This window comes from Olea europaea, unplaced genomic scaffold (genome assembly GCF_002742605.1).
Source record: "Olea europaea var. sylvestris unplaced genomic scaffold, O_europaea_v1 scaffold244, whole genome shotgun sequence".
NCBI classification, from domain to species: domain Eukaryota; kingdom Viridiplantae; phylum Streptophyta; class Magnoliopsida; order Lamiales; family Oleaceae; genus Olea; species Olea europaea.
This window is the reverse complement of record NW_019242592.1, coordinates 339640-357841: the sequence shown is the minus strand read 5'-3', so window position 1 is coordinate 357841 and position 18202 is coordinate 339640. Positions and strand designations below refer to the sequence as shown.

General features: G+C 34.2%; 3 protein-coding genes across 4 annotated transcripts; all 3 read right to left on the bottom strand.

Moving 5' to 3' along the window:
* Window positions 1-243: 243 nt before the first annotated feature.
* On the bottom strand, window positions 244-3041 carry LOC111382158. Its single transcript, XM_023006045.1, has 3 exons — window positions 2887-3041; window positions 1634-1773; window positions 244-621 (listed from the first exon to the last, which is right to left on the bottom strand). The coding sequence occupies exons 1-2, from the start codon at window positions 2975-2977 to the stop codon at window positions 1649-1651; spliced, it is 216 nt and encodes a 71-aa protein (XP_022861813.1). The 5' UTR covers window positions 2978-3041; the 3' UTR covers window positions 244-621; window positions 1634-1648.
* Window positions 3042-3839: 798 nt separating this feature from the next.
* On the bottom strand, window positions 3840-6494 carry LOC111382166 (pentatricopeptide repeat-containing protein At2g36980, mitochondrial). The gene has a single exon (XM_023006057.1). It carries the CDS (start codon window positions 6281-6283, stop codon window positions 4409-4411), a length of 1875 nt encoding a protein of 624 aa, XP_022861825.1. The 5' UTR covers window positions 6284-6494; the 3' UTR covers window positions 3840-4408.
* Window positions 6495-8978: 2484 nt separating this feature from the next.
* LOC111382155 (bifunctional 3-dehydroquinate dehydratase/shikimate dehydrogenase, chloroplastic-like) lies at window positions 8979-17131 on the bottom strand. Of its 2 annotated transcripts, XM_023006041.1 has the most exons (11): window positions 16921-17131; window positions 16235-16476; window positions 14353-14458; window positions 13107-13325; window positions 12305-12651; window positions 10820-10883; window positions 10605-10710; window positions 10381-10524; window positions 9906-10054; window positions 9440-9602; window positions 8979-9351 (listed from the first exon to the last, which is right to left on the bottom strand). In XM_023006041.1, the coding sequence occupies exons 1-11, from the start codon at window positions 16927-16929 to the stop codon at window positions 9314-9316; spliced, it is 1587 nt and encodes a 528-aa protein (XP_022861809.1). In that variant the 5' UTR covers window positions 16930-17131; the 3' UTR covers window positions 8979-9313. The 2 variants fall into 2 exon arrangements, with proteins under 2 accessions (XP_022861809.1, XP_022861810.1); XM_023006042.1 differs by lacking the exon at window positions 16921-17131 and having other exon boundaries at window positions 13107-13338.
* Between the last annotated feature and the right edge of the window lie 1071 nt (window positions 17132-18202).

The following is an 18202-nucleotide window of genomic DNA, read 5'->3' as shown; positions in this document are numbered from 1 at the left end:
CACTGTTATCTTCTTCAATTTAGTGCAATTATGTAGCAGCATCAGGTGCAGTGTCTTCTTGCTTAAATTTTACAATTAGTTTCCAATTATTAGTTGCTCTTAGTAGTACAAATTAATCGTTTAATCATAATAGAACAATAAACGTTTCTGTGCATAATTATTTTATCGAGTAATCTTGCCATACAACCACCTGTCATGTCCAAATCTTCAAGAGAATACATTCTAGCAAATGCAAGACCAAGCTCTTTAGATCAATCATTCAATTGAAGGAGTCCATCCCCACCAAAAAGCAAAATATTTATAATGAACCAAGGACATAATTCCTCACTAATAACCAAAACGAACTATATGACTCACTAATTATGCCACTTTCATACACGTTAAATATGAATACAAGGAATTCATAATAATATTAACCATAAAAACCACGAAAAGGTTCTTATTGTGCATCCAAGCAAAGAATTGCAGTTACGTATAGCAACTCCAGAAAAATCGTGCTAAGCATTCATCATGGCACTACAAAACACTAGCGTAATTGGCATCGAGCTCCACTGATATTAATGCAGCTATCAAATCTCTAATTCTTTCTGTAATTATCATGTCCAATCCCAATAGCTTGCTCTGCAAAAGACACGGAAAGATTAGGTAATTAATAAATATTTTCCACAGCATGATTTTTAAGCATCATTTATCTTTATTAGATACTGCATGGTGCTCAAAATTAGCCTCCTTAATTCTATAATAACATTATCATTGGTCTACACATCTATTAGTAATCACAAAATCACAGATCATCTTGAGATGAAAAAAGAAGAAGAAAAAGAACCACGATACAAAAGGACACAAGTTAGAACAATTTAACACCTATTTGACGTCATTCACAAAATCAATCCATGACATGGTGAGAAGGGTTGCTTATTCCAGCCTTAAAAAATAAATACATTTCTCTGCAGAGGATTTTCAATGCCCACAAAGGCCCTTCATTTAGCTCACTCCAGAACCCAGTGGGGGAAGTAGAGATAATTACTAAGAGATTTAAGGTCCAGGATGTTGATGGTTGGCATATTCATCTAAAGATAACCCAATGACTCTAGCCTGTTAGAGCATCTTCAACAACGCATTGCTCTTTATTTTAAAGAGCATATTTGAAATATAAAGAGCATCTTGAAATTATTTTTAAAATAAAGTGTGAATAGTCCAATAAAAACTCTTTGTATTTGCTCTTTAGTTTGCTTATTCCTATAAATAATAATAACCAAACGTTTTTGTTCCATTTTCTACTTGCTTCCTTTCAAAGAAGTTCATATAAAGTTGTGTAATCTCATGTGAAAACATTTAAAGTAATATATCGAGAGAGTTTTGCTCTCTCCATTTGGAGAGCCAAATCCACTTTCTGCTTAAATTTTTAAAGATATAGTTTGTTGGACTAGGTAAAATGAAGATTGGCTCTCTAAAAACAAATGAGAGAACTAAAGGGCCTATTGGAGATGCTCTTAGTTAGGCTATATTAACACCCGATATTTTACTCATATACTCCTGGCGCAATCCATCAGCTTATTTTGTGGCAAAAATTTTCTAATTATGGAAGGACAGATGCAGTCTAACAGTATTAAACGGAAATAAAATGTCAAACCTTCAAAAACACAAGCTAGGAACTTTTTCTTGCTTGCTTATCTTGATCTCTCCAAGGATTTAGAGCTTCTCTAACGGCCTGAGCTTCAGGAGAATTCTCCCAAGCCCTCTTCTCTGACTCTAGAACTGTCACTTTATCATCTGATTAATCCAAATAGAAATGCAAATAAGGATCTCAATCAAAATTCTTGTATTGACTAAAATTGAGAATGAACAGGAAATTGACGACAAGAAGCACATTGCAATTACAACAATTCAAAATGTTCACAATGAGAACATGAAAATTCAGCTTTAGTATATCCAAGTTAAGTATTGAAATGGACTAATCGAAGCTCGGACAGAACTGTAAAGGCGAGGCTGCAGCTGAACTGCCATAGGAATGCCCACCCTGCTAGAGAAACTCATAGGAGAATAAATTAATCATTTTCGTCAGTACATGAGTACGCAAATAAAGAGGGGTCCTGCTACAAATACTTTATAAAAATGAAACTTTTGTCACACACAGACAGCTTGACATAGAAAACCAGATTCTAAACAACATTAACCAATAAGGAATGGCAGATACAATGCTCTTCAGCATAAAGGTAACTCAACTTGCAATAGTAATTCATTTGATTTAATTGAATATACTGATTTCAGTTGTTGAATTGATAACCAATATATAAGGACTTGGTCTATTCATCTTAACAAGGTTGACTTTGATGTGGAACTGGTATCAGAACCTGTTAAGCTCAAATAAGCAATTCGGTTGGTTTAAAGCTTGACGATCATTTCGATTCCAAGATTAGTGTGCTCAAACGAGCCACCATATTGCGGAGCATGTTAAGGAATAAGTCTCACATCAGTTAAAGATGAATACAATAACTAACACATAAGGCTTGGGCTAATTAAGATGAAATATCAAGTCTTAATATCACATGAAACCCAAAGAAAATTGCAGCCTAGTATTGCCTGGAAGGCACAAGCATTTTGTAAAAGCATGTCACTGTCTTCAAAAGTGATATGGAAGCACGAAATTGGGCTTCAGATTGATTTTTTTGTTTCTTTTTAATCAAACTATTAGGACCCAAGTCCTAGCATCAAGAAATTCCTATTTTCCCTGTACATAAACTGCACACCATTCCGATTCTTTCTTAAGAACACACGCGCACAAAAACACTTGATTAATCCAGTACTTAAAATTAAATCACCAAATACATGTTAAAGAAAAATAATTAACTTCTGAAAGTAGACTGAGAAGGAGGGTTCTCACACAGAAGCCAGTTTTGATCATGAAGAATTCCATGGAACCCCCAATCGCGGCTGAAACTAATGCTATCTTCAAATACCAATCAAGAAACTTCATTATCTCCTACTCCCAGATCTAACACAGTTTCAAGAATCCAGCGAGGGAAATGGTTAGAAAACTGCGAAATTTTTTGATGTGCGATTATATGGTACAATTAGGGCTAATTTCCCTAAGTTGTCCCAAGCTTCCTCAGGTGGGGTAGACACGTTCCCCAATCTTTCATTTGGCACACTTATGCCCCCAGCCTTTTAATATTGTGCCCGTTATAACGACCACAAAGATTATTTGATCCCAAAATCAAATGGAAACTATTCAAATTACATTATTGCTTTTTCTAAATAATTTTACCCTTCCTATACAACATCACGTACATGGCCATTTATCGACTAAATAGACGTTTTACGATGTTAAATGTCGTGACACAATGCTTGTTCCTAAATGTCCGAGTAACGAGTTGGTTCTTAATGTTTAGAAAGAGTTAGTTTTCAATCTTTTATTATCACATCAATCACTAGCTGAGGAAACTATCCGAATCTTCACTTAATCATCATGTGTTTCTCATAAAAATATGCCTCACTTCAATTTTTTTTAGTATTAGTCTAAATTGAGAAAGAAATTTTAACTTAATAAAAGGTTGGATTGTAGGGAGTCAAGTATTGATTAATGAACAATTAGACAATTTTTGTCGAAGACTAATTGTAAACTATAAGTGCGTGATAAGTTTGACACGTTATATCAAATTCCTGATTGACCTCTCAAAAATTTAAAAAAACATTCTTCTTAACTACAAGTACGTGATATGCTATTTTAAATTCATGATTGACTCAAAAATTTAAAAACGTACTACTCAACTTGGGAGGATGATTCTTTTTAACTCAATCTCTTGAATATTTATTTATTGCATTCAGGCCCCTGAAGATTAAAAAAATAGGAATTGCACCTGGACATGGATTTTGTAGTTCTCAATAATTTCACATTCACAAGATCATGAATTCTTTACACAACTGATACATAAATGCAAAAGTCAATCTAAACAAACAAAGGAAGTCATTCCGTAGCATATTCAATGAAAAAGATTTAACTTCTTTTTGTTCCTCAATACTATAAAGTCTTATCTTACGAACAAGCCACCGAGGTATGTAGATGCCGGTCCGCAAAACTTAGTAGATCAAGCTATGCAGTTCTGCATTATACATAAAAGGAATCAAATCTTGATTTCAGGTAAAGATGGCTCTTATGTTGCTTCGGCTAGACGAGACATGAGCAAAAGCCATCCTTACGGCTGGAATTGAACTGTATCATCCCCTTAGCTCGTGCCAGCCTATTTTTGTCTTGCCTTAACTAGAAATCTTCACATGGACTACTTTATGGCGATGAATGCTGTTGTCCATATGTCAGATATTATGCCAGGTCCTTCCCGAGCTCAATATCATTCAGTTTCATTGAAGAACGAGCATTGATTCATCAGAGGTATACCAGTCTGCTTGTTCAAGTAATTTCGTCCCATAAATGAATAGACCAAGGATACCTTATTTCAGATTCAAGAACATGTAGCATATTGTATACCTCCTCCATGAACGAGGATTGAATCCTTCCAGCCACAAATGCTGTCACCTCGTTTCTTACTTCAATCCAACTACAACCAGGCATTTTCTTGACGCGTTGATCTGCCATCACTCTCCTCACAATCTCGGCTTCTTTCCACTGCCCACTTGCACTATACAAGTTTGACAACATGACATAACTCATCTCATTGTGAGGCTTCAAATTCTGCAGCTGCTCCCCCAACTCTGCACCCATTATGTCGCCTTGAGTGGAATATGATCCAAGAAGGGCCTCGACTGAGCTGACCTCCACACTATTGTTTCCTAGATATGTATTTGCTAACTCTCTTGCTTCTTCCAACTTTCCACCTCGAGCTAGCATATCTACCATACAAGCCATGTGGTCGGTTTCAGGATAGAGTCTGTACTTGGAGCTCATTGATTCAAAAAGACCAAGGCCTTTCTCTATAAGGCCTAGATGACTACAAGTCATCAACAGGCCTATGAAGGTGACTTTATCTGGTTTCATTCCATAAGCTACCATTTCTTCGAGAATCTGAAGAGCTTGGCTAGAGTGTCCGTGCAATCCCAATGCAAATAACATTGTATTCCACGAGATCAAATCCTTCTCGTAAACATCATTAAAGGCCATGCACGAACCTTCTATGTCCCCACATTTAGCATACATGTTCACCAAGCCATTGCCAACATAAGCATAAGCGTAGAAACCGAATTGAATTGCAAAACAATGGACCATTCTACCGTGTCCCAACATTGCCAAGTTAGAACAAGCATGTAAAACAGCTCCAAATGTAAAATCATCAGGCAAAAGTCCGCCTCTTATCATATTAATGAAAAACCTCGTAGAATGTTCTGCATGTCCATTTCTTGCATATCCAGCAATCATAGATGTCCAAGAAACAAGATTCTTCTCAGGCGCCTGCTGAAAAGCAAGACACGCTTCGTCAATATTGCCTATCTTCATTTGAGCATCAATAATCACATTCCAAGACACCTGAGTCAATATTTCAACGCTTTCGACTGCCTTCAAAACGCTGTTTTCATCTCCAAAGCTTGCGTAGAAACTAACAACAGAATTGTTAACCTCCACGGCGGAACTCCAGCCACTTCGAATAATGAAACCATGCACCATACAACCATAACAACATTCACTTGTTTCAGCACAAGCATTCATGAGGGCACTCAAAGTCCATTTGTCCGGGCTGCATAGATCCTCCAACATCTTCCTAAACAAATCTATACAAAATTCCATCCTCCCTGATTTTGCATAACCAGCAATCATAGTATTCCAGGCTATAACAACCCTTTTCGGCATAGCACACAAAATACTATTAGCAATATCAAAAACTCGAATATTTACATAAGCAAACAATAAAGAGCACCATGAAACTTCATTCCTAAGACTCATCTCTTCGAACACTCTATTCGCATTCCCCACAGTTGAGCACTTCCCATACATATCAATAAGAGCGTTATTTATCGGCAACGATGAATTGTACCCTGAAACAGTGACAAGCGCATGGAGATTTTGCCCAAACTGTAGATCCTTCCCCGCACACACGCTCAGTACCGCAGTGAACGTGAAGTGATCGGGCTTGACGTTGCTGATTCTCATGCATTGGAGCAAGGGTAGAGCGTCTTGGTGAAGGCCCAGGTGGCAATATCCAGTGAGCATTGCATTCCATGCAACTGTGTCCCTTTGAGGCATTTCATCGAATAACTTGCGTGCGCATGATATGCGCCCTGATTTCCCAAGAACAGCTATTCTAGAGGTGACTTGAATTAAATGTGAACGCATTGAGTTGAAACGGTAGTACTACACAGCCAAAGAAACCCATCAATGTGTCAAAACAGAGTATTAAATTAATGTTCTTGTTTCAAACATTGAAAATTAGCATAAATTCTGCTCCACTAATCCCACCTTGTGGTGTATGATATATGAAGCAACTGTCTGTGTGTGGGGGTGCATTCAATAGGGACTTTTGAAATTTTTGATGGACTTTTTTTAAGTGATGATATTTGTAGATTTCGTGAATTTTTAAAGTTTTGTATGAAATTAGTAGAAGTTTTTCGTAGACTTCTATAGATTTTCATTTTAAATTTTTCATAAATTTTTGTAGAATTCAAAAGACTTTTGAAAACTTTCATTTGAAATAAAATTCACATGAATCTGGTATGAAATTCTTTAGTTTCCATAATTCCCCTTTTCCTTCTCCGTCTTCTTTTCATATAATAAAAAAATATTGAAAAAATAAATATTGAAGACCTTAATTAAATAATTAATAATGAAAACTATACATATATATAGTTTTTTTCATATAAAATTTTATAATTTAATAAAAAATAATATTTTTCACAAAAAATGAATGAAAAAAAAATGTTATAAGAATTCAATTTAATTTTTTCATAGAAAATAGAAATAAATAATAAGAGAGAGGAAAGAAAAATAAATGGAATATAATAACTGGAAAAAAATAAATTTTAACATGTCCATAGAAGGTTAAAGGAAAAAAAGATCGGAAAATTTTATTTTTAATTTTTTTAAATTTTTGTGGAAATCTCTCAAAATCTCATGATTAATGAGAAACAAATTTTAAGATATTATATAAGTACTTTCTGTTTAAAAGTTAGTACTCCAAAAACTTTTATAAATGTCTCTATAAATCATTAAAATTTGAATACTCCAAGACTTATAAAGACTTCTAAAAAGTTTTAATTGAATACACCGTAACTTTTAGAGACTTTTTAAAAGTCTATAAAAGTCTTAATTAAATACACCGTGACTTTTAGAGAGTCTCAAAAAGTAGGGTTGGGCAAATCTTCCGAACCAAACCCGAACCGAACCGAATCGATCCAAACCCGACGGTTCTTGTCAAATTAAATATCCAAACGGGTATCTGAATTAAGAACCGATGGGTACGGTTCGGTTCTTAGTTCTAGACCAAGAACCGAAGAACCGAATAAGAACCGAATATTTATAATTTTTTTTTATATTGAGTAAATCAAATTATTTTAATTTTAATTTTTTCTAAACAAATTAACAAATTAATGATTTCTAAATTCTAATTTTTAGTCCAATAATTTGTTGCATTTCTAATTTTTTAATTTTTGACCCAATTACCCATTTTATTGTTTCATTTCTTAGCCAAACAAGATCAAATCAACTAAATAACCCTAAACACCTACAATAAAGTGCATAACGTTGTCTCGACTCTCGCACTCACTCTCGCAGCCTCGCTAATATTCCAAAACCTATACAATCGTCGACAGACACCCTAACCTCCGATCGAAGCAGTGACTTTCGCTGACTGAAGCTTTGATCGTAGCGATCATTTGAACAAGATAGTTTACTAATCTTTGACATTCCAAAACCATTGAATGTATCATTAGTCGTATTTATCTAACGTTGTTATAAATGTTAAAAATTTTAATTATAGTACAGAACCGAACGGAACCAAACCGAATGGAACTGAACCCGAACGGTTCCATAATTATATTTGGACCCGACGATTCCATTTACTAGATACCCGAAAAGTTCGGTTCGGTTCGGTTCTCTTTAGAACCGAACCGAATCGAACCGACACGCGCCCACCTCTATCACAAAGTTGAAATGAGCACTCCTAAATTTTTTAAATCCCAAAAAATCATTAAAAGTCTCAATTGAATACACCCTCTAAAACTCAAACCTTAAAAAGTATTCAAAGTAGGTTACATAAAAGTAAATCCGATTTACTTACTTTTAGACCCAATTAATTTAACCATATATTTTATAGGATGACAATTTTTATTAACCTTCCAATCACATATTTTATTAACTTTTATTAAAATATAATAAGAATCCAATTTTTGATTAAGCCAAACAGGACTTAAGTATAAACAAATCGGCGTTACAATTTATTCTAAAATCAATTTACTTGGGGAGTGCCAAATCGGCGTTACGATTAGGGTCATTGCATTGGAAAAGAGCCTACTTCCACATTGACCTCCTCCCCACTAGGTGACTTTATGGTCCTCTATTAAAAATAGCCTTTTCCATATCGTCTAGTCCGCAACGAGGGAAATCTCTAGAAAAAATTCAACTTTAGTACAAATTGTAACCGCTTCTTACCTTTAAAATCGATTTGTACAGAAGGAATTTCTATTTTCTATTGATTATGAACCCACAAACTAATTTTTAGCCTAATGATGTAGAATACAATAAGATTGTTATAAATGTTGCGGTTAAATTGATCATAAAACTCGTTATTTTGAAGTCGTAGGTAGAGAACCCATTTTCATAACATTGGTGTTTATTACTTCTTTGGCGAGTTCGACTAATTAATTTTCAATTTCTCGACTTTCGTTCTATATGAGAGCATGATGATTGATTTCATGAATTTCCCTAAAGCAATCATCCGTCAATAATATTTTTATCTTCGAAACCCACTGAAAGGGGACATTGCACTTGAAATTATAGAGAAATGGTCGAATTTGGTAGAATAAAAACAGCACACTATTTGAAGTTGAGTACATGAATCATTGAAAGAACTGAACAGTATTCTTACAAAACTTCAATCTTTGGAAATCAATTATTCTCAATGACAATTGCACCTACAATGACTTTCTAAAGTACAGTTCTTACCGTCCAAGCTCAACTTGAATTACAAAAAAGAATACTAAAACAACAGAAAAGGAGGAAATTCCAGATTGGTTCATCTTATCTTTCTCATTGCATCGTCCAGTATCATCTAATACTGCATACCAAAAAGAATGACCACGAGAAGAATATCAAGTGCTGTCAAAGAAGATAAATAGCCGACCCAGAGAAGCCGAACAAGCCTTCCCGTCGTCAATTTTCCATGATTTTCTTAAATTGATCCTTTGGCGCTGCAATTGGAAGTCGAATAATCAGGACAAGCAAATGAAATGACGCCTTTTCTACGTAAGCAAAAGAAGTCCATTTAATTTTCTTTACCTGGGAACCCAGTGAACCTTTCGTATTGTTCATATGCCTGTCCAATGAACATGTCTACTCCTGGGACAATTTTGGCTCCTGATTCTGCTGCTTCCCGCAGAAGTCTAGTGATTTTGGGAGTGTAAACAGCATCGAAAACGAGCATGTAATTTGCTAAAGCTTCCTGCAAAAGCAGAACAATTTGATAATCTCTAGCAACTACTGAAAAGGCTAAGAATTAGAAATGGGACCTATAACATAATTTTTTTTTTTTTTTTTTTAAAAGTTGATTGGATCAACTGGACAGCACGGGATAGTACTGAAAAAGAAAAATAAGCTAAAATCTTGGTAATTGTAATGTCCAATCCAGTCCAGTAGCACGTATCAGATAGACCCTTATAATAAATGATTAAGTTGTTACAGTGGCAGGACAAATAGACATGATGGAGAGCACTCGACGGATGAAGAACATCATTAGACGTCTAACCTTGGAAACAGGTGTTTCGTTGACCTTCGGATGCATCCCAATTGAAGTAGTATTTGCAAGTATCATTCCCTTTTCGGGACAAAAACTATCTAACTCAGCAAGAGACAAAGCCTGCCCTCCAACAAGGTCAGCGAGTTCTCTAGCTCGATCTTTTGACAAAATGAGAAAATACAAGCAATTATAAATAGAAAGACAAGATCACGGAAGAGAAAACTTTAGTGCAAGTTTGGTTAAGCTTATAATCGCATATAAACTGGTCAAACCCAATTTTTATCCACATTTCATGGGACCCATAACTTTTATCTACTTTTTAATCACATATTCCTTGAGACCCATTGCATATAAGTACTTAAATGCCTAGCCAAGCAAGCACATAAACTTTACGTCAGAAAATTGGAGAACCAGTATGAGCTTCAATTGGAATACGAGGTTAAAGAAAGAAGTGAAAAAAAGGAAAGCCGGAGGGAAATCTAACCATAGGTGCGATTGGCAATTGCAATTCTTGCTCCCTTTTCTTTTGCACCATATGCAAGTGCCTTGCCTGCTCCACCAGCACCAATGACTACAAACAGTTTTCCAGCCAAGGGCGACGAATTTCCCATAGAGCCATTGTGCAAACCTGTAACGCCATATAGCTCCAACACTCAGCTTCTACTCAAATTAAGCAATTCTGTTAAGCTACTAAATCATAGCAGAAACCTAGAAGGCCATCCTCAATGGCAGAAATTGCACCAACATAGTCTGTATTGCAGCCAACCAACTTCCCATCAGGACGCCTGATGACGCAATTAACCGCCCCTATCGACTGGTCCAAAAAAAAAAAAACCACAAGCGAAGAGTACCTTAATGACATCGATAATCATGATAGTTGCATTGGTACATGCACATTACAATGTGACATTATCACCAATTACCTTTGCAACAGGATCAACTTCATCACAACAGGCAAGTGCAGCTTCCTTATGAGGAATAGTCACGCTGCAGGATGTAATCTTCACATTTAGTAAATGAAAATTAATTTTTTTCTTTTGTCAATGTGTCATAAAGCTGTACATGAGAGGATCATCAGATACAAAGGAGGACATGATAAACATGTTTGGAAACAGCTAAAGGAAGAAAGAAAACTCAAGTAAATTGATTCGACGAGACTTTATAGAAAAAGAAAAGGAAAATACGAAAACTCAAACAGCTCTAGGCAGAGAGAAAAATAGGCAGAAGTAATTGAACACTGAAACACAGAGAGAGAGAGCAACTAAAGCACAGAGAAATAACAAATGAGCTATAGGTTGACCACTGAAAGATTGAACCAAATTGGGTTCTATGAGTTGACCTGAAGCCAAAAAAATCCATTGAGGAAACATCCTACTTTTTTATTATTGTTATATGAGGCGCGGCTGCAGCTTGACTTACTGTAGGAAAGCCCACAAACCAAGCCCCCAAAAAAAAAAACAAAAAAACAAAAAAAAAAAAAAAATCATTCGTTAATATTCAATCATGTTCATTTGGTCAATCAGTATGCAAATAGAGAGGGGTACCGATACAAATGCTCCAGAAAAATGAAAACTTTTGCTACATAGCTTGACATAACTGACAAGTGACGCCTAAATAACATTAACCAATAAGTAATGTCAGATACAACGCTCTTCAACATCAAGTTAATTCCACTAGCAATAATAATTCCTCAATTTGATTATTATACCGAAATCAATTGTTAACTGGGCTTTTCCTCCTTAATCAGGCTAATGTTATACAGAAAATACTTAGCTCACAGGTTAAACCACACACAAAAACCTGAAAAAACCAAAGCCCGTGCATTGATGGACACACAAGTTTTCTGTAAAAGCATTTCATCATCTTAAAAGAAATGGCAGTATGAAATTGGGTCCTCAAGACTATTTATTTTTTTTTTTTTTTAACAACATTTCTTAGATCAATTTTTATGGCCCAACTTCATGCAGCCAAACATGGCACAAAGAAAATCCCATTTTCACTGTTTAGCTAAACGTGGTATAAAAACTGCCTGGAATTCATTCTTAAGAACCAGCAGACACAGAAAAATGTTAAAACTGATTAATCAGCAGGTTAGAGTAAAATGCAAAATGGGGTTTATTAATCCAGTGAAACTGACTAGTAAATCAACATACACATGTTAGAGCATGATAGATAAAAATATGAATTGAGTGGGAAATTGAAAAAGGTACAGTGAGGAGGAGGATTCTTAAAACAGAAGCCAGTTTTGATCATTAACAATTTCATGGAACCTCCAATCATGGCTGAGAACAATTAAAGCGTGGAGAAATTGCACACATAAACACACACACACACACATGCAGAGAACAATTAAAGCATGGTGAAATAATGAATGAGCGAATTAACCATATTAGGCTTTAAGATTTGACCTGAAGCCAGAAAAATCCATTGAGGAATATGTCGCGAAAAATTTTGGAACGTCATCCACCAATAAATGTAGGTACACTCCATTAAAGCCAACTGATTTGAAAGCTTCATTATACAATTTTGGAGATTTGCTGTGGCTTACAGGATTCCCGAGAACCCCAAAAACTTTTGTATCAGGCTCTAACAGTCTAAAGTTGTACAAATTAACCAACTCCTCTATTGTTGGTTGCCCAGGAGCAGATACCTTTCCCGCCTCCAGAGTACCAAAAGTGAGATATCCACCAAACTTTGGACAAAGTACTCTTGACATCAATCCTCTCTCTCCCATTACCATTGCTATAATTGGTACCTAAAGAATAAATACATATTATGCTCATATACTGAAAAGAAGTACTTCTGGAAGTATATATAACATTCCATTACACATGTAATTAATAGGAGGCATTACAACCAAAAAACCCTTTACGATAAGAAGACTGTAACAAGTAGCAGCCAGGGACGTAACACGTCCCATCTCCGGAAATAATATGTGAAGGTCTGTTATCTACCCTTTACATACTGTTTTGTCTCCTCTCTCTCTCTCTCTTTTTTTTTTTTTGTTGGGTGGTGGGGGGACAGGGAGCAGGGAGCCGTATGAATCTTATTATCCAAAATTGCATAGTTAGGGAAAAATTTATTGGCGAAATCACAAACTTTGAAGCTACTTTTACAATCCTGGATCTTGATAGCATAATCTGACCAATATGCATGAAAATAATTTCAGAAAAATTCTTTGATAAATCAATAATTAATAAAGCTGCTTACTTGGGAATGAACTGCTATCTGGAAAACACGTGCCACATCTGTGATATCCAAAGCTGCTGTTGCAAACTTTACTATGTCAGCTCCAGCAGCTTGTATACTTGCAACTAGGTTTCCTAGGTCCTCAACTGGTGGAGTACTATCATAGTTGTGAGAAGAAACAATGACTTTGCATTTTCCAGGTTTATTTCCGTGCAAAAAATCGTTGAACTCATGTGCAGCCTTCACAGAATATCTTCAGTATAAGATTGTGTTGAGCTGTGCTTAGTAGAATATAAGCACAAAGACCAAAAATAAAGCAAATAATAAAAAATCTGAAATCTTAGGATTATAAGCATGCAGCATAATCTGGCAAACACTGCACGAGATTTTCTAGCTTTTGTTAGACTAGATAAATGAATATTCATGGCAAAACAAATGCCATAGGTTGAAGTTGACAAATTGACTAAAATAAAGAGCTTTGTTTCCAATGAGAAGCGATGCAAGCAAGTCCTTCAGCAAGAATTAATTTTTTCAAGATATATTAGAAACAAGAAAACTTAGGTTTCTGATCATAAATGATAACAAAAATCTTTTATGCCTTCGCACACTTTTTTTATTTTTTTTAAGATCTTCACAAAAATTTCTCCATATTCGGTCCAAAATTCAGAGGGGACAGGAGGATTAGATATTATTAGTTATGTCTGATGTGGCTGTAACATAAAAGAGATATTTAAAATTGTAATAAGTGTGAAGGGTAATAAGCTAATAGACATATGGGTGAACTTAAAGGAAAGAATAATTGCACATAGATAAAAGTGTAATCCAAAGGTCTATGAACATGTTTGATTTATTATCTACTACGGAAGTCATTCAACTGTTTCATATATTGATAAAGAAAGAAAAAAGGAAAAACAAATGTTCATAGTTTTTATTGATTTAAAAAGGCTCGTGCTAGTGTGTGCCCAAGGCAGTGTTATGGTGGGTGAGAAATTTTGCAATATAAATATCTATCTTATTAAGGATATGCACAATGAAGCGATTACAAGCGTGAGATCTAGTCTTAATAATAATAGAAATTATTTACCCTATAGGCATGTGCCAATGTCGAACTTCGAGTCTTCGTATATTTTTTCTTTAATGATGAATTAGCTTATATTGCGAAAAAAATCTTGTCTTGTTGTGTTTTGAAGTTTATCTCTCAAATAAAGCTATAGAAATTATTTCGGACAGCTTTTATATAATGTGGCATTTTGAAGGAAAAAGGAACCTTAAGCTCAATGTCAATGTGATCAGCTCCCAACTCCATGGCAAGTTGAAGTGTCTCGAAACGACTTTTTTCATCACCATCATATTGACCACCTTCCCATATTGGTCTAGTAAAAATGTGAGATCAGAAGTTTCCATAAAATGAATATATTATATAGTCTATATATATACATATATCATAGCAACATAGAAGTCTCTGACAATGGTTTGTGTAAAAAAGCATTATGATAAGCACGAGAACTAAATACCTGAGCCTTTAGAAAGCAAAAGAGCAGCCATGCAAGCCATTCAAATTTCATACAATGAAAATAAATGGTAGATGCGAATTAACTATGAACTGTGCAGTGAATTGACATCTAATTTATGCTCTGCAGATCTGAGAGAGACAATCTAAGAAATCAAGCAAAAATAACAAAACCATCACCCACCTCTTTTTTACATGAGGCCTTGACAGATGAGTTTAACACCTTCAAATTTTAGAAAATTCTTAGTCCTCGAACGTAATTTTTAAGGGGATCGAGGTAGGACTTTCAATGTTGTGTTTTTGATGTTGGAAACCTAATACAACACCCCAAATTCAGCATAACTTACTTAGAGGAAAACAAATTTGAATTGACATATAAAGGATAACTAGACTAATACCTATAATGATACTAAATACACACACACAGACGGAGGAATGATCTCCTAAGTACCGGTGCTTAGCTTATGTTAAGTACCGGTGACAACTTATTCACCATTGTCACCGGTGCTTGACATAAGCTAAGCACCGGTGTTTAGGAGGTCATTTGTGTATATATGTGTGTGTATATGTATTGATCTAGACAGACATCTATAAAATTTATACCAGTTCAAATGAAGTTATATGGTAGCCGGACATATAATTTTAAGAACGCATCAGTTTCTTTCCACTTTTATTCTAAGAATAAAAAGAAGGTAAATTATCCTATCAATAAAATTTTCTGAAAAGTAAATAACTTGGTTTCAAAATATAATATTTTATAGAATCTTTAAGAAGACTTTCCTTCCAAGAAAGTAAATTCAACTCTAAACAAAAGCAGAGCCATTTTAATGGTAAACATACATGAATTTCCTTGAATTAAAATTCAATCTGAGTTAGCTTGTAGAAAATGGACCTGAAATTCAAAGTATGAGAATATTGTGCAGTCAGACCAAGAATATTGCTATCACAGAAAAAATTAAGCTAACCCTAAAATTTTGTCCATAGTTAAATTTCTTTCCTTTCAAGACTTTTAGAGCTGACCACAGTGCTGTATTCGGTATCTTTCACCCTTAAGTTTCCTTTCTATTTCGTACACATGGAATTAATGTATTGCATGCCCAAGATTTAGTTCTTTAATTAAAATACCACTTCAAAAAAGCAAAGATGTAATGCATATAATCATCCATATGTTCCAGTTCCAAAGCTCCTCTAGACAGAACTTTATAACACGCATATTAAAATTTCAACATATATAATAAAGATAGAATTTTGACAGCTTAAATTCAGTGTCTAAGAACTCGCCCAGACATCAGAGTTACCTTGACTTGGTACTGAAATTTTTGGCGACTATTGTGTTTCATTGAATTTTCACCCAACCTCCAATAAGTTAGAGCAAGTATTTGAACGAGCCGTAATAATTTATGATTGCAACAGATAGGATTATAGCTAAAGACAGCGAAAAACATTAAATCTAGCCAGTTTGATAGAATATATCAATATAACATCAGCCCTGCTTTTCAGAGCAACCAAGTCTCTGTATTTTGACTCAAGCAAGTTTCAGGGTGACACAACTTAGTAGATTTGGATCCAAGCCTTGACTTTTCAAACATTGGTTAAATTGAAAAAATATGAAGTATGATTTTGGCTGCTAAATCTCAACCTGTATGTAAAGAGAGTGGGCAGAGGACAGACTTTGATCAATTTTTCAATATCAGTGTAAGGGTTGAAAATCTTCAAGTGATCCAATCTGATTTCCACAATATCGGCTCCCTTCGACTTAGCCTTGAGCATCAAATCCACCATTTGATCTACTGTATCAGACATCAATGGTGCACATATCAAAGTCTGGTTCCTCCTCACCCCCTCCCCACTCTTCATGGTCTTCAAACTAGATTCAACTGCCTGAAAAAAAATCCCACAATTCAAATCAATTCAAGAACTGATTTTTCTAGTTGAGACTCAAGAAAAACTTGGGGCTTTCTTTGATGGGTCAAGAACTAAAAGCAAGTGTAGGAAGATTGGATTCTTGGCAAACTTTCAATTCTTTTGACTCTATTAGCTTTTTTGTTCTTGATATTAGTCGAGGACCAAAATTTATAACTACAGAAATCAAATGGAAAACGGGATGTTAAAAAAGAACTGAAAATTAACAAAAAAATAAAAAAATCGACCAGAAAATTTGTTGGGCAAGTGAGAAATTCAATTATTTATACAATGACTTTAAAAAGTCAATTAAATTCTTTTATTTTCTAGTAAAAATTAGCAAGCAGCATCCAACCTTCCCAAAACACAAAAAACACGTAGACCCAAAAACAATGCGAGAAATTAAGTTTGTCTGAAACTTACGAATTCCATGTGTAGCTATGCACGGAGGGAAGTTGCTACAATTTGGCACAAAATTGGTCAGATTTTCAGTGGGTGCAAAGTGAGTGTGGATGCTATATATTTAAATGGATTGAATGAGGAAGACAAGAATGATTTGAACTTGAACTATTGAAAAGATTGGAGTTTTTGGAAAGTTTGGTGGGATGGGTAGTGATTGTGGTTGGTGTTGGTGTTGGTGTTGGTGTTGTCAGCTGTGGTTGGTGAGGTATAAAATCAAAGATCCTAAGGTCCTACTTGCGAGTTTTGGGTGCTGATCATTGGCGTTTTAAACATCTGTGAATTGATCGATTTTGAACAAAATAGCTTTAGAAACAATTTTTAAAAATAGATCAATACGAAAGTTTAATATTCATTTCAAATAATAAAATTTTAAATTTATAATTTCTTGTATGAATTTTTTACTCATAAGTTATATTTTAATATTTAACATAAAAAATAAATATTTATTTATAATTAAAATTTAAAATTAATATTTTTTTACTTATAACTAAATTTTACATTTATAAATTAATTTTATGCTTGTAAACAATTTTGATACAAGTGAACTTTTTCACTTATAAGTAATTTTTTTATATTTTTTAAGCTAGTTTTTATCTTATTGGTAGTATTTTTACTTTATATATAAATTTTACACAAAAGTGAATTTTAATTTAAAAGTAATATTTCACTTGTAAGTAATTTTTTATAAATATTTTTTAATTAATGTATTTTTATTTACAAGTTAAATATAAACAAAATATATTAATTGAAAATAATCATTTTATAAACAATAAATTAGAAGAGAATATAAGAAACAGTAAAAAAAATCACCAATTTGGTGGGTTGAGAGAAATTGTCAAAATTATAATACATCAATTTTGGATGATTTTTAAGCTGTCCAAAATCAATGCCCGCAAAATTTAGTAAACATCAATTTTTTCAAACTATCATAAATGGTAACATCCAAAATTAGTCTAAGCCTCCGTTTGGCCTCATTAAAACTCATCAATTTAATTTAAATCTTTCTCTCTCCTATTTTCAACAACATAATCTTCAATAAAATAATATTATAGGTAAATCAAAAACTTTTCATTCTCTTACAACCGTCCATTTTTAAAATTAAAAAAAAAAAAAATATTCCCCCAATTATAAATCCAAATAATTGGGGCCAAACGGGGGCTAAATTGACAAGAAAACTCGCAAATATGCCCTAAAGGTATTCATGTTTGTTTAAATTAGTCGTAGAAATAAAACAACCCAAAAA

Bases quoted from the DNA above. Each gene is read 5' to 3' on its own strand.
- LOC111382158 (XM_023006045.1), bottom strand. From the start codon at position 2,977: ATGAAGTTTCTTGATTGGTATTTGAAGATAGCATTAGTTTCAGCCGCG. The intron at 1,774-2,886 runs GTGTGAGAACCC...TGGATTAATCAG, and splicing joins CATGATCAAAACTGGCTTCT to ATGATAAAGTGACAGTTCTA.
- LOC111382166 (XM_023006057.1), bottom strand. From the start codon at position 6,283: ATGCGTTCACATTTAATTCAAGTCACCTCTAGAATAGCTGTTCTTGGG.
- LOC111382155 (XM_023006041.1), bottom strand. The intron at 10,525-10,604 runs GTTTCTGCTATG...ATGGCGTTACAG, and splicing joins CATTGAGGATGGCCTTCTAG to GTTTGCACAATGGCTCTATG. The intron at 9,352-9,439 runs GTAAAGAAAATT...TTCCAATTGCAG, and splicing joins AAGGTTCACTGGGTTCCCAG to CGCCAAAGGATCAATTTAAG.